General features: G+C 42.7%; 1 protein-coding gene across 1 annotated transcript in view; it reads left to right on the top strand.

Moving 5' to 3' along the window:
- Nucleotides 1-16,260, top strand: part of ABCG5 (ATP binding cassette subfamily G member 5) — a 63,785-nt gene that overhangs the window by 6,396 nt on the left and 41,129 nt on the right. The window contains exons 3-6 of the mRNA XM_029593330.1: nt 4,562-4,695; nt 4,834-4,932; nt 8,812-8,944; nt 11,712-11,851. Coding sequence (XP_029449190.1) covers nt 4,562-4,695; nt 4,834-4,932; nt 8,812-8,944; nt 11,712-11,851 — 506 coding nt within the window. The remainder of the gene's footprint in view (nt 1-4,561; nt 4,696-4,833; nt 4,933-8,811; nt 8,945-11,711; nt 11,852-16,260) is intronic.

Genomic DNA, 16,260 nt, shown 5'->3' with positions numbered 1-16,260 from the left:
TGCACCCAAATATCCTCATCATCAGAACAGTTAAGGTCCCTTATCTAATCCTTTTCATGTTTAAATAGGTTCTCATGGACTAAGTTCAACACACCATACATTTTTTAAATACATCTTTTGAGGGGCAACCTTCTTTTGTAAAAGTTTTCAAATAAAGAACATCCCCTGCCCATCCCCCGTTGACCCATGCTCCTATGTATAAGCAACTTGGTCTACCTCTGCCAGCTGGTACTTTTCTTTCAAATCAGTAAATGGCACCCACCCTTAGGAGCTTAATATCTGGCCTATCCGGTCCAGGCCCTTTCTTTCCCATTGTCAAAATCTCACATTTTCTGAGGCCGCAGGAAATTCAACACTAAACTGAACTGACATTAAAAGTGACTGTTTCCCCCCAAGAAATTATCTTGTCTCGTAAAGAATCCCAGACCGCAAGAGTCCATTTGATACATGGATAACCTAAAAGTCTTCCTGAGCCTTCTCCCTTCTTCAAGTAGAGTAGTGCATGCAAGGGCATCCCTATCACAATATGAACTGATACTTTCCACGCCGGTCCTTTATACCATTCCAGAATTGCTCTGATTTGAGCCACCTTGTAACATCGTCCCACATCTGGAACTCCCAGACCCCTCTCCCTTCTCCTTTTGGGCAGGAACAGTGTAAGTTTCAAAATTCTAGGTCATTTTCTTTTCCAAATAAAATCAAATTCTCTTCACCCCAGAGTTCTGAAGGAACTCAAAAATGAAATTTCAGACCTATTAGTAAAAATTTGTAACCTATCATTAAAATCATCCATTGTACCTGAAGACTGGAGGATAGCTAATGTAACCCCAATATTTAAAAAGGGCTCCAGGGGCGATCTGGGAAATTACAGACCGGTTAGCCTGACTTCAGTGCCAGGAAAAATAGTGGAAAGTGTTCTAAGCATCAAAATCACAGAACATATAGAAAGATATGGTTTAATGGAACAAAGTCAGCATGGCTTTACCCAAGGCAAGAATTGCCTCACAAATCTGCTTCACATTTTTGAAGGAGTTAATAAACATGTGGATGAAGGTGAACCGGTAGATGTAGTGTACTTAGATTTTCAGAAGGCGTTTGACAAAGTTCCTCATGAGAGGCTTCTAGGAAAAGTAAAAAGACATTGGATAGGTGGCGATGTCCTTTTGTGGATTACAAACTGGCTAAAAGACAGGAAACAGAGAGTAGGATTGAATGGGCAATTTTTTCAGGGGAAGGGAATGGGCAGTGAAGTGCCTCAGGGATCTGTATTGGGGCCCTTACTTTTCAATATATTTATAAATGATCTGGAAAGAAATATGATGAGTGAGGTAATCAAATTTGCAGAGGATACAAAATTGTTCAGAGTAGTTAAATAACAAGCAGATTGTGATAAATTGCAGGAAGACCTTGTGAGACTGGAAAATTGGGCAATGAAATGGCAGATGAAATTTAATGTGGATAAATGCAAGGTGATGCATATAGGGAAAAATAACCCATGCTATAGTTATACAATGTTAGGTTCCATAATAGGTGCTACCACCCAAGAAAGAGATCTAGGCGTCGTAGTGGATAACACATTGAAATCGTTGATTCAGTGTGCTGCAGCAGTCAAAAAAGCAAACAGAATGTTAGGAATTATTAGAAAGGGAATGGTGAATAAAACGGAAGATGTCATAATGCCTTTTATCGCTCCATGGTGAGACCGCACCTTGAATACCGTATACAATTCTGGTCGCCACATCTCAAAAAAGATGAAGGGCCGGATTTTAAAAGCCCTGCGCGCGTAAATCCGGCCGGATTAACGCGCGCAGGGCACGCGCGTGCCGGCGCACCTATTTTGCATAGGCCGCCGGCACGCGCAGAGCCCCGGGACGCGCGTAAGTCCCGGGGCTTCATAAAAGGGGCGGGGAGGGGCATGTCCGGGGTCAGGGGGGCGGTTTGGGGCGGGACCAGGGGCGTGGCACCGGCCCAGGGGGCGTGGTCGAGGCTTCCGGACCAGCCCCTGGGTCGGGTGATGGCGCGCCAGCAGCCCGCTGGCACGCTCAGATTTACACCTGCTTTCGGCAGGCGTAAATCTGGTAACAAAGGTAGGGGGGGTTTAGATAGGGTCGGGGGGGATAGGTTAGGGAGGGGAAGGTGTGGGGGGGTGGAAAGAAAGTTCCCTCCGAGGCCGCTCTGATTTCGGAGCAGCCTCAGAGGGAACAGGCAGCGCGCGCCGGGCTCGGCGCTCACAAGTTGCACAAATGTGCACCCCCTTTCGCGCGCCGACCCCGGATTTTATAAGATACGCGCGTATCTTATAAAATCCAGCGTACTTTTGTTCGCGCCTGGTGCGTGAACAAAAGTACGCGCTCGCGCAAATTTATAAAATCTACCCCATAATTGCTATGGAGAAGGTACAGAGAAGGGCGACCAAAATGATAAGGGGAATGGAACAGCTCCCCTATGAGGAAAGACTAAAGAGGTTAGGACTTTTCAGCTTGGAGAAGAGACAGCTGAGGAGGGATATGATAGAGTTGTTTAAAATCATGAGAGGTCTAGAATGGGTAGATGTGAATCGGTTATTTACTCTTTCATTTAATAGAAAGACTAGGGGGCACTCCATGAAGTTAGCATGTGGCACATTTAAAACTAATCGGAGAAAGTTCTTTTTCACTCAACACACAATTAAACTATGGAATTTGTTGCCAAAGGAAATGGTTAGTGCAGTTAGTGTAGCTGTGTTTATAAAAGGATTGGATACGTTCTTGGAGAAGAAGCCCATTACCTGCTATTAAATAAGATGACTTAGAAAATAGCCACTGCTATTACTAGCATCAGTAGCATGGGATAGACTTAGTTTTTGGGTACTTGCCAGGTTCTTATGGCCTGGATTGGCCACTGTTGGAAACAGGATGCTGGGCTTGATGGACCCTTGGTCTGAACCAGTATGGCAGGTTCTTATGTTCTTAATTCTCCAGGGACAATGGTTGTACCTAAAATAGGTAATTCAGTCTTGGTAACATGTTCATTTTCAACACCGCTATCCTTCCCAACCATTACAAGTTTATCCTATCCCGAGCTAGCAGACCCATTGATAGTGTGTTCACTGCGGAAGAGTAATTCAGCTGAGCTATCTTTTGGAGATCTCCAATTCTTTTAACCACTAAGTAATTAATATATTGGGTGGCCCATTTAAATCGGGAGGCAAGAATATATTCAAGATCTCAGACTTACTCATGTTTACTTTGAAACCTGCAACTGTCCCATAACACTGGCCGGCAGACTATGGGGTTTGACAGTGTAAATAGAACATCATCCGCAAACAATGAGATTTTATACTCTACTTGCCTGATTGTAATCCCTCGGCATCCCTACTCTGCCTAACTCTTTCTGCCAATGGCTCCATCCCTAATGCAAAAAGGAGAGAGGACAACTTGTTTATCATTCTTGGTGCTTAATCTTGCTTAAAGTTGTGCTACAGATCTAAGAATTAACTTTACAGATAGATGATAAGATGATAAGAGTGTTAGTTCTCGCTATTTAGTTTCATTCTTACCACAGGTGATAAGTCTTTTGTCTTTTATTTGAAAACAAAACTGAGACCATTTTACAATTATATGTTTTGTCTTTCCATGGCGTTTTAACATGTCAGGTGGCAGGAGTCACAAAATAAGGGGGTTATTTTCTATCCGTATCGCACGCAAATAGTCCCTTTTCACGTGCAATAGCAAGCGGGGGGCGGAGTCGGGGCAGCGAGGAGGCGGACGCGGCGGTATCTTCGCAGGTGGCGATAAGGTAAGCCATGTTATCGCTGCCAGTAGCGCGCCCAATAAATAGCACCACCTTTCACAGTGGCGCTATTGGGTGCGAAAGCCAGCAGCAAAAACACCGCGGTGGTGCGATCGCTGCCGGCTTTCGCAGGCCCCCCCCCCCCCCGTGTCCGCCGGGATTCACCATTCTCTGTGAGAATGGAGAATCCAGGCCTATGTTTGCGTCCAGGCCCACCAAAGGAAGCATGTTTAAAACGCGGAGCCAACAATGGATTTAACCTTTTCCTTCAGTGACATTTTTTAAGTGAAATACAAAATGAAATGCATTCAAACAAATAAATTCTTGTGCCACAAAACATGATTTATTGTTAAAATATTTCTAATCAAGTATCAGGGGGAATGTGCAAAAGTGACTAAAGATATGAAATTGGATAAAAAGTTGTAAATATATATATTTTTTTGAGTTGTGCATCCTTGCTATGAAATGTTGAATACTTTAAAACAATGGGGAAAGGTTTTGGAGCTTGAGATTTCCTTTTGCATTTGTTCAGCATTTCCCCATGAATACACATCATACGTTTTATAGGACTTTATTTAAACAAGGTGTAAACCGAGCCTGTGAAATCTGGAATTTCCTCACCTCAGATTATCAGTTTTACAGAAGCAAAATTTAAGAATGATCTTAAGTCCTAGCGATCAGGCAAGGGCAAAGAATTCCCGCGTCAGGTTTCAGACCTATGGAGTGGGCAAGACCTATTATTTTTAACTTCAAGTTTTCCTTTAAGAATTAATGTTTCTCTGCTTTCTAGGATCGGGGAAAACAACACTGCTGGATGCAATATCTGGAAGGATAGGAAAAGGGACTTTTCTGGGTGATGTATATGTGAACGGTCAGAAACTGAAGAAGAAGTTGTTTCAGGATTGCTTTTCCTATGTTTTACAGGTTTCTCTTCTTTTTCCCAGTTTAATTAATTTATATATATATATATATATATATATATATACACACATACTGTATAAATCCCCAGATATCAGAGTGCAATGATATCACACTACTGTCCTGCTGTATTTTTGTCTGCAGACTGATACATTGCTAAGCTATCTCACGGTGCAGGAAACATTGACCTACACAGCATTACTAGCGCTGCAGAAGCACTCCAGTGATGCCATCAGAAAAAAGGTTTGTCCCAAGCAAATGTCTAGTTTCTGGAGATCTTCTGGACCTTTTTGGTTAAGATCAAATGAAAGGTGTGAACTCTGACCTCAGGATGGACCCTTCTTGGTCTTTGGGGGGAAAAGTGGGGTTGATACCCTGCTATTTGGTCCTTTTAGGAACATGAACCCATATGGATCCTGGCCAAAGATGAAACCTCCCATAAAAAATCAAACAAACAAATACATTAAATAAAGTTTCCTTTTATACAGGGTGGCCCATGGAAAAGTAGCCTGTCTCCAATGCACTGGTATTGGAGGCGGGCTACTTTTCCATGGGCCACCCTCTACAAAATCAAGCAACACCTTCTTTATGCTGAGAGTGACCATGGGATGAGGGCTCAGGTGAAAGAAAAACAGCTGAGCCAAGTTTTGGGGTTTTTTTGACTCCTGTTTCCATGAAATTTGGGACCTGTAGTCCTGCAATTCTCTTCCAGTGTTAAGAACTACTGCCCTTATCTCAGAATACATTGGGGATTTGAGTTAAGGAAATAAAGCTCTCACCTACGTCTCTTATCACAGAACCAGAGAGTCATCTAAGTGCGTATGCTGCTTGCTCCTTATTGTTTCCCTTTTGCATCCCTTGGTCATTGTGTATAGTGTTGTGCAGTCTTGCAGCACTATATAAATACAATAATATTGCATATACACTGTACCAGTTTTGTTAGTTTTAATTGTATGCAATTATCTTATGTGAAATATGACTCTTGAGGTTTTGCAAGTGATAATGTTCTCCTGGAGCTGCCATGCTCTAGGTGAGAGACTAGCAAGCTCAGTGCAGAATTTAAATCTAACAGAAGGGAATGTGTCCCAGAGAAAACGCAGGTGAAAACCATTAGTTCAGTTCTGTTTCTTGTTGGTTTGTGAAGTTCATTTATCAAGGCACAAAAACAATAGCGAAAGCACAGCAGGAAAACCAAAAGAAGAGTTGAAGTGCCAAAAAGTCAAATATGAATAAAATAATATATAAACCAAGAGGAGTGGATGGGGGCATCAAACAGGAAAGGAAGGGCCCTAGTGATCAAAGACTGCCTAGAAGCTGTGAAAGGCAGAGCCTTCAGCTTGATTACAGTACATAAGAGAGAGTGGATGGGCTAGATGGAACATCCGGAAGAGATGTGACTGGGCAAAGTGGGGAGAATGAGGCATGAAACAGACTGCTGAACTCAGGATGAGCTGAAAGAGCGTGGGGGTTTGGAGGGGTGACCAGCGAGGCTCAAACTGTAGCCACTGAGCTGAAAAATTATTAGGACTAGGGTTCTAGCAGCATCAAGGGCTAGGAAGGCAGACATGCTGGAGCCAGATGCGGCTGGCAGACGAAAGGTTGAGGGAAAGGAGTTGATGTTACTTCTCTAGCTAAAAGAATACAAAGGTCTCTTTCTATGCCCTGATCTGTGGTCCTGTTCAATATCTTTGTGAGCAACATTGTGGACGGGATAGAAGGTAAGGTTTGTCTTTTTGCGGATGACACTAAGATCTGCAACAGAGTGGACATGCCGGAAGGAGTGGAGAGAATGAGATGGGATTTAAGGAAGCTGGAAGAGTGGTCGAAGATATGGCAGCTGAGATTCAATGCCAAGAAGTGCAGAGTCATGCACATGGGGTGTGGAAATCCGAATGAACTGTATTCGATGGAGGGTGAAGGGCTGATGTGCATGGAGCAGGAGAGAGACCTTGGGGTGATAATGTCTAACGCTCTGAAGTCGGCAAAACAATGTGACAAGGCGATAGCTAAAGCCAGAAGAATGCTGGGCTGCATAGAGAGAGGAATATCGAGTAGGAAAAGGGAAGTGATTATCCCCTTGTACAGGTCCTTGGTGAGGCCTCACCTGGAGTACTGTGTTCAGTTCTGGAGACCGTATCTCAGAAGGGACAGAGACAAGATGGAGGCGGTCCAGAGAAGGGCGACCAAAAAGGTAGAAGGTCTTCATCGAATGACTTATGAGGAGAGATTGAAGAATCTAAATATGTACACCCTGGAGGAAAGGAGGAGCAGAGGTGAAATGATACAGACTTTCAGATACTTGAAAGGTTTTAATGATCCAAAGACAACGACAAACCTTTTCCCTCGGAAAAAAATCAGCAGAACCAGGGGTCACGATTTGAAGCTCCAGAGAGGAAGACTCAGAACCAATGTCAGGAAGTATTTCTTCATGGAGAGGGTGATGGATGCCTGGAATGCCCTTCTGGAGGAAGTGGTGAAGACCAGAACTGTGAAGGACATGAAAGGGGCATGGGATAAACACTGTGGATCCATAAATTCTAGAGGATGTGAATGAATGTGGAAAAACGGATTTGCATTCACAAAAAAAGCAGGGAGTAGCTTGCTTGTTACGGCGGTTACTACCCCAAACCAAATAAGCCTGATACTTCACTTTCAATGCATATCCAGCATAGCTCTCTGCTTCAATGGCAGGGGAGAAAGACTGATGCTTCACACATAACCAGCATGGCTCTCTGCTTCAACGGCAGGGGAGAAAATCTGATGCTTCATTTTCAATGCATGTCCAGCATAACTCTCTGCTTCAAAGGCAGGGGGAATGAAGAAAAGAGGATCTATATACAGACAACAACCAAAAAGGACTGAATTCCATAGTCTGGGAAAACAAACAAGCATGGATGTAGCTTGCTTATTGCGGCGTTTACTACCCATCTAATTAAGCTAAATATTTCACATAGATGCAGCTCCAACACTGCTCTCTGCATTGGTGGAAGGGAAATAGAACCAAAAGGTTACTAAGAGCCAAGAGTAACAGATAAGTATGAGAAAAAAAAATGTGCAAAGCTTGCTGGGCAGACTGGATGGGCCATTTGGTCTTCTTCTGCCGACATTTCTATGTTTCTATATGTTTCTGTGCAACTCTTGCTCCATACTATCTCAGTCCTTTACGTTTGTGGTGCATACACAGTGCAGGGCAGAGCTGTCAGCCAGTACCCACAGAAAAAAAGCTTCCTATCACCCTATAGTGGTTTGTATTGCCTAAATGAAAAAAACAAACGGAAAGAGCTGGACTCGTCCTGACCATGCTCCTCTGGATTATCTAGAGAGGTGCTGAGAGTGTGCAGAAAAATCATTCAAGAGGAAATACCTAGCATCCGGCATGCCTGGCTGAACTAATTCTCATTCTAAGTCCCATGAGAGGATGCAGTGGTTGATTTAAGCACTGAATAAAATCCTCTCCTTTCTTCACTGTGAAGGGCAGCCTTTCATTTTGATAAAGTGACAGACAGGCAGTTTCTTGCCCTTGAGAGTCACAAACAGGTCTGGTGGTCAGGATAACTAAAAGAAAATGCAAACTCTCTCTGGCTATATGCAAAACTTACCTAAAAACCCATTTTTGAGGCTGTTTTTGAATCTCAAAGCCTGCCTTTCCTGGACCAGGACCGTTTTCACCAACAAATGCATTTCCTAAAGTCTCTTGTTAGTCTTGTCTGTGTGTCTTGAGTAGACTGCAAGTTGTTTAGAGGAGGAATGGCTTCGTATGTATAGGGTTGCTCACTTCTAGTAGTGCTACAGAAATGATAAGAAGAGTAGTAGTAAGTAGTAAATGGGTTCATAGACTACATATACACAGATATATCCAATGAATGTTCATCGTGGATGTCCTGAACACCAGGCATCTACAAGGACAGGAGCTGCCTACCTCTGTCCTAGGACGCAAGTCATTTGAACAGAGTAGCAAATCACCTGGGAACAGGATACTGGGCTTGGTGGACCTTTGGTCTGACCCAGCAAAATAAATATTTGAATATTAGCTAGAAAGAACCACCTCCTATATTTCTCACTGTGATATATCTGATGGATAGCAATTTCTGGACGTTCTCATTAAGTTGTTTTGTTTTTCAGGTAGATTCTGTTATGGCTGAGCTGAGTCTCAGCCATGTCGCCAATCATCTAATTGGAGGACGTGTTTTCAATGGGATTTCCGGTGGGGAGAGGCGCCGAGTCTCTATTGCAGCGCAGTTGCTGCAAGATCCCAGTGAGTTTGACAGCTTTTGCTGTACAAGTACTGAAGGAGGGAGATAGTGTGGCCGGCCGGCCGGATGAATCAGTGACAGTGCTGTGCTCTAATGGTCTCCAAACCAGCCCTCGGTACACACCTAGCCAGTCAGGGTTTCAGGGTATCCTGAGGACTGGGCTGAGAACCTTTACTATACGTCTCCATGTGGAAGGTCTGGATTTGATTCCTGAGTCAGGTCTTCTGTTCCTCTGGCTGATCTGGACTGGAGATATTGCCAAGGTAGCATTTCTCAGCTCCTGCAGGAAGGAAGTCCCCTGTCATCACACAATGCCCACATCATGTCTAAACAGGATGCAAGTCTTCAAGGCTCAAGACAGAGGCCTGATGAGCATGGCCCCCAGCTGAGGATTGTTGCTGTAGTGATTGGACTAAGTAACGGGCCGATACAGTACAGTACGATCCGGTGGAGCGCACTGTTAGCCCGGGTTTGGATGGGCTAATTTCTGCCGGCACTGGGAAAGTGTACAGAAAAGCAGAAAAAACTGCTTTTTTGTACATCCTCCAACTTAATATCATAGCGATATTAAGTCGGAGGCCCCAAAATTAAAAAAAAATCAAAAATTAAAAAAAAATAAATTTTAAATTGGCCGGCGGCTGTTGGGTCGGAAGACGGATGCGCAATTTAGCCGGTGCCTGTTTTCCGAACCCGTGGCTGTCAGCGGGCTTGAGAACCGACACCGGAAAAATTGAGCGTCGGCTGTCAAATCCGCTGACAGCCGCCACTCCTGTCAAAAAGGAGGCACTAGGGACGCGCTAGTGTCCCTAGCGCCTCTTTTTACCATGGGCTCTAATTTGCATCTTCTTCCCCCCTAAATTGTGCGCACAGGAGAGCGGGCGCTAGCCTGCTCTCCCGCGACATTTACTGAATCAGCCTGTAAGTTGGATGGGGATATAGAAAACAGGGGAAATAACCTTGGTAGTTGCATAGGAAGGCTCATAGTGCCGTAGCCCAATAAAGACCAGTTCCAACCGATACCAAAGCCCAAAGAAGCAGGAGGAAATTTCCAGACTGATAAAATATTAGACCGTGTAAGCACTCGTGTGCACTTTGGTGAGCTGCTGGCTTTTGCTGTGCACTGTAAGGATCTCACTCTCTACAGCTGTTCAAGATCGTTTATACCAAAGGCTATACGGAGCGTGATACATCACTGATGCTACATTGGGGGTCAAATATTCAAAGATGCTTCTGCCATAAAGTCTTTATTCAGTACTCCTGGCCCTTCCTGTTGAGGCCTGCATTGAAAGATGTAATTTTTGCCTTCTTCTGGTTGTTAAACGTGCATCACGTACAATGCCCTCCTAAAAAATATAACAATGTGCCCAATCATATCATAAAGATTTTTTCCATGACTTTTTTCTGGATTGTTTTAATCACAAATTCCACCTAATAGTACAATAAATCCCCAGATTATGGGTGGGAAGGAACAGAAATATTGTTCTGTCCTTGACTTTTCTTGTGGGCTGGTCCGTTATAGGATTACAGGAATATTAAAAGAGCGGCATTTTAGTGCAGTTTTGCCTGAGGAAGAATTACAGTGAAAACTGTAAAAAATGGGGAGGAGAGAAAGGTGTACTCCAAAATGAAAATGGTACAAAAGGAACCGTCTAAAAGAGAATGTTAAATGCAGGTCGAGAGTCGCTTTAAGGGAGGATTTACAAGAATTTGAGATTGGGACTGTGTTTTGAAGTTAGTCAGGTTTTGGGTTAGGGGTTGGTTATATACGTATTTTTATTTTTGCTTATGGGCTGGATTTTTGTAAGTATAAGAGTTGGGGAGGGAGGAAGGGGTATTTTATGAAGTGGCAGTGCTGTACACCGGTGGTTCTCAATCCAGTCCTCAGGATTTTACTGTAATTCTGCTTTGGGATGTATGAGAATATAACGGTTAATTACATGGAATAAATAAATAGAGCCTGTCACTCTGGGCTAAAAGAGAGTGTTTCATATTTAGTTCACTGAATACTGTTGAGAAAGCAGACTTTTGGATGAAATAATCACAGCTATAGTCACATTGCCACATTTATTTATATTTACCGGTATTTACCATCTAAAAGGTATAAAGAGTAAAAACCATGCGATACGTCACACCAAGTAATATGTCTAAAACTGAACTCCTGTTATGGTTCTTTTGGGCCTAAGTTGAATCTTTAGCCCTTGTACCAAAAAGTTCTTTTTCATGTGATGTGACCTTTGGGTGATGAATACCCCTTTTTTCAGTTAGAAACCTCTGTTTCCTTTCTCACCAACATTGGCCACTTAGCATGGCTTTGCTCATTTTTGGCTCCTGATGAGATACAGATAAAAGCAGACTGGAGAAACCCATCTATGTTTATTGCTGAGCCTAAGGAAAATCAAAAAAAGAAAGCCACATTTACAGCAAGTCTAGTCAACTTTTTGGGGGCACAAAATCCTCACCAAGATGTTGCATAGATGCCAACAATTTGACAATTGTACAAAAAAACCTTGCATGACTCTTGAAGAATTTTTCATCACCGAGAGTTTTTTTTTTCTATGCACAGGGCATATATTTTTCCCCAAATTAAAATTTAATTAGTGCTGCAATAACTTGTCTTTTATTCATTTTTATGTAATGCAGATACAACAACCTTAAATCTACTCTTAAGACTTAGTGAACTGTGCAGTTAAAATAGGACAAAGGATATAATACAATATCAATGTATTCATTCTCATGAATGTTCCACAATCTTTTGCATTATTTTTCCAGAGATTATTTTGCTGGATGAACCAACAACAGGCCTCGACTCTATGACTGCAAACCATATTGTTATATTGCTTTCAGAGCTCGCACGCAAGGACAGGATAGTCATTATTTCAATCCATCAGCCTCGCTCTGAACTTTTTAAGGTAAGGAAGAAAGAAGAGAACAATCATTCGTTTTCCGTTATGTAGATTTCTATTAACTCTCCAACATAGTTGTAAAATCATATTCTAATTATTATTCTAATGTTAATAAAAACAAAAGCATAAGATCACTCGCCAGTGCCCAGAGTAAGAGCAAAATATTTTATACTGTAGCTGATGACATCATTGGCTAGTTGAATATATGGCAACCAATGAAGGACAAGAAAGGATGAGGTCATCTGCTGTGTGAGTTAGTACCAGTAGAGTACCAGTATCCAGGATTTTTTTCAGATTGTGATTCTTGCACCAATATAAGAATTATCCAAAAATTATGTTCATGAAACTCAGACCACAATGGTTTTATCTTCAGATAGGGTCTCAATGGCTCACATGCATCATTATCTTTGGAAAATTCTTCTGTTGACCAAGAAAAGGGATCACAGCCTGAAAAGATACTAGTGTAACAGCACAAGGATTTACATGTAGATAGAGAATATTCAAAATGATGCATTTCTGGTAGTGAATTTTTTATAGTTCTTTGTAGCCTGGGAAAGAGAGAGTACATGGAAAAGCATACAATGAAATCCAGATTCATTCATTTCATACGAACCTGTTTTGCTGTATATGCTGTATGTTTGGCTTTATATGTTGGAAAAGACCACCTTAGCAACTTGGATATGCCAAACTTTCAGCAATCAACACATCAAACTATAGATGCTCAAATAAAAGGCACGAGCCAGGTCTTATTTGGCTTACCATTCCATGGCTCTTCATTTGATTGGATGTGAAAACTATATAGATGCAGAAACCCATTGAACAAATACAAAAATTCACAAAAATATACAGGGTTATTCAGTCACTAGTATATGAAACAAGTAGAAGAATAAAAATATTGTAATAGAATCTTTACAAATATGTATAAGGTATTTTACAAGATAACACCCCTGTCAGTGTTGTTAGGTGTAACAATTCTGCCTGCCCCAACAGGGGCCATCATTGAGCCATACTCGAACCCACTCTAGCCTCCCTCTTGAAAGCTGCATGACACAGCAAGGCCAGCCCTATAAAACCCTCCCTCATGAATTACTCTCCACATCATCAAGTCCCCTTACTCCTTGCTGTGGCCCCTAATGCCTTGCCTCATTCTTAATTCTTGTTTGCCTTGCCTTGTTCCTGGTTGGTGTGTTGCCTTGCCCTTGCTCTGTCTAGATCTTCCAGTAGTCTTCCTTGCTTGTGTGTTCCTTACCTTGCCTTTGTTCTGTCTAGGTCTTCCTGTGGCCTTCCTTGCCTTGCCTTTGCTCTGTCTAGGCCTCCCCGTGGCCTTCCTTGCCTTGCTCTGTCTAAACCTCCCAGTGCCTTCCTTGCCTGAGTGTTCTTTGCCTCGATCTTGTCCTGTCTTAGGCCTTTTTTGCCAGTGCGTTCCTAGTTTACTCTTGTCCTGTCCGGCCTGCTTTGTCTGTCTGAATCCCCGCTCTAAGTACTCTGCCAACTACCATAACTTGCTGGCTCAACCCAATGGGGAAGTGACTTGCCAGACAGAAAATCCTTCCCTGCCCAGCAATGGAGTCCTGTACTGCTCCTGCCAGGGAATTACCTTCAATTGGCTTGCCTGGCCCTGACAACGGGAAAGGCTCCTCCACCCTGAGACAAGATTTGACTCCTTTAGCTTTGTGGGGAGGAGATCTATGGGCTCAGGCCAAATGGGCTGCTCTGATAAGGCCTAAGGGTGGAGGTGGGTATCTCCATGATCCTTAGTGCTGACAACACACAAGAATGTGATGGCAGTAGCCACTGGTCATTTTCTCTTTGGCTGCTGGAAGATCCATGACAGAAACCTTTTTTTAAAAAATAATTTTTAGTACATGTGCTCCATTTTTAGAAGCTCAAATTTGGGGCAAAGCTATTGCTTTTTGTATTTAATAACAAACTTCAGACATCTCTCTACTGCACCAGGACATGCCCAAAGATTGCATCTGAACAAAACAGATGATGTCCTTAGAAGTATATTGCAGGTGAAAACTCATGAACATTTGCAATAAGAATGAACTGTCCTGCCTCACCTCTCTAGTAACCATGTTTATCTCTGTCAGCCATTTCCACTCTTCTCTCTCCCTGCATTTCTAACGCCTCCCATCTACCTCTCCTTCTCCTTCTGTGTATTTTGCAGGGTACCCACCATCCTTTGCCTCCTGCTTCACAGTCTGCCCTACTCTGCTGCACTTTCCCATCTTTCCTTTGCTTCCAAGCCCTCCTTTTTTCATGGCTCGGTCTCTCAACCCTCATGTCTCTGAATTTTTCTCCCTCTATTCCTTTCATTATTTCACTTTCTTTCTTTCTTACCACAACCCCCTCCTCAAGAAATCTGGACCACATGCACAGGATTTTGACTCCCACTCCCTTACCAGCAGCTGGCGTAGGGGGGGGGGTGTAGGAGGAGGAGAAAGACGCTTCACACCCTGGTTAACTGGTAGCTGCATAGCACTAGTATGTCCCATTTATTTTTTTTTTTTTTGCCAGTGTGAAACCCCACTGGCTCCCACCATCAGTGCCATTCACTGGTCAGCCAACATGGCTTCATACTAGTTTCTTCTTCTCCTCTGGGAGGGAGGCCTGCAATACCCATTTCTGGTCTTAAAGGATCAGTTTTCTCCGAGAATGCATTAGCAGCGGCCAATATGCTTCTTCACCGTTTTGTCAGGTTGTGCTCTAACAGCCACGGAGCAGCCAATTCTTTTTATTTTTAGACTGGAGAAACTACTATTTTTCTGCAAAACTGCTTTAAACAGACATTTCAAGTGTATCTCTCTATCACAGTGGGAAGTGGGCTAAAACTAAGGCAGTTTGTACTGGTGTACGGATAATGAGAGCTTTGAGGTGAACTCGCTCGTGTACTAAGTCTTTCAGGAAAATATTAAAAGACATTCTTCTTTGAGCAGGCTTTTGTGAAACAGGAACATATTTTATGTTTTTGATTTTTAACTGCTTTCTAGTGTTGAAGTTTAAGTTTACCACTGAGTCTACATGTTTCTATGCGTTATTTTATGTTTATGTACGTTTCATTTGTTAGTTTCTTAGAGCTGTGGTTAGGCGGCATATACATTGCCATTGGGTCTTAATTTGCACTCTTGAGGGATAAAATTAGACTAGGCACAGTAAAATACAGTCTGGTTCTTATACCAGGCCAGGCTGTTATTATCAACTGATAGAACAGAAGGCGGAATCAATGAGAGGACCAGCTAGAAAAAAACCACCTTCTAGGAGGCCAGAAAAGGTCACAAGACTTCTGCTTAGAGCACACCATGGTGCAGACAGCCACCCTTGAGACTTCACCCTTTTATGAAGCAATGATTCATACTAAACTCCAGAAAGGATACACTGGGTACATAGCACAAAGTAGGCACATTCCAGTGTCCACTCTCAAACACAAGATGCATGCCTTTCAACCAGGTGTCTGATACATGCATACAGCTGGATAGACACAGCTGTACAAATAGGCACTTTTACTTTGCCAGGAAACGCACCTACAAAAAAAAGATGGGGTATGGAAGATTCCAATGGCATTACCCCTAAAACAGAGGTCATGCACTTTACTTCCACAGAAGTCCAGTTAGAAGCTTGATTGCTCAATGAAATCTGATGGGAAGCAACAGTGCAATCTGTTGATTAACTGAGCATCAGCCCTGTTTGTCTAATAAGCATCCCCAAACATTATCTGGATCCATTTTTGTTTTCCCCAATCAAGGAGAATGCAAACAAATCACCTTGTTTCATCACCCTAAAAGTCTAAACTGGTGCAAAATCCCACCTTTGGCCCTAAGTCAGGCGTCACTAAATCTGATCCCTGAGGGATGCAAGCCAGTACGGTTTTAACGGTTTTCACAAAGAATGCGCATTTGGCCCTCTAGGACCAGATTTGGGGGATGCTGATTCCAAATAATCTTATTGGAACAAACTTTTGATTAGTTGGTTTTACTCATAGCTATAAATTACATTTTCTGATACCACCCAGAAGGGTTATTGTAGTCTGAAGCTGGAAAGTTGTTTATTATTTCGAAAAGTACAAAGACCAGGGGACTTGCAATGAAGTTACTAGGTAATATATTTAAAACTAATAGGAGAAAATGTTTTTTTTTACTCAACACATAATTAAGCTCTGGAATCCGTTGCCAGAGGATGTAGTGAAAGCTATTCGTGTAGTTAAGTTTAAAAAAGATTTGGACAAGTTCCTGGAGGAAAAGTCCATTAACCATTATTAAGGTAGAATTGCAGAAATCCACTGCTTATTCTTGGGATAAGCAGCTTGGAATCGATCTATCCCTTGGGATCCTGCCAGGTACTTGTGACCCGGCTTGACCACTGTTGGAAACAGGGTACTGGGCTTGATGGACCCTTGGTCTGACCCAGTTTGGCAA

Source organism: Rhinatrema bivittatum, chromosome 3 (assembly GCF_901001135.1).
Source record: "Rhinatrema bivittatum chromosome 3, aRhiBiv1.1, whole genome shotgun sequence".
NCBI lineage: Eukaryota > Metazoa > Chordata > Amphibia > Gymnophiona > Rhinatrematidae > Rhinatrema > Rhinatrema bivittatum.
This window is presented reverse-complemented; position numbering and strand designations above follow the sequence as displayed.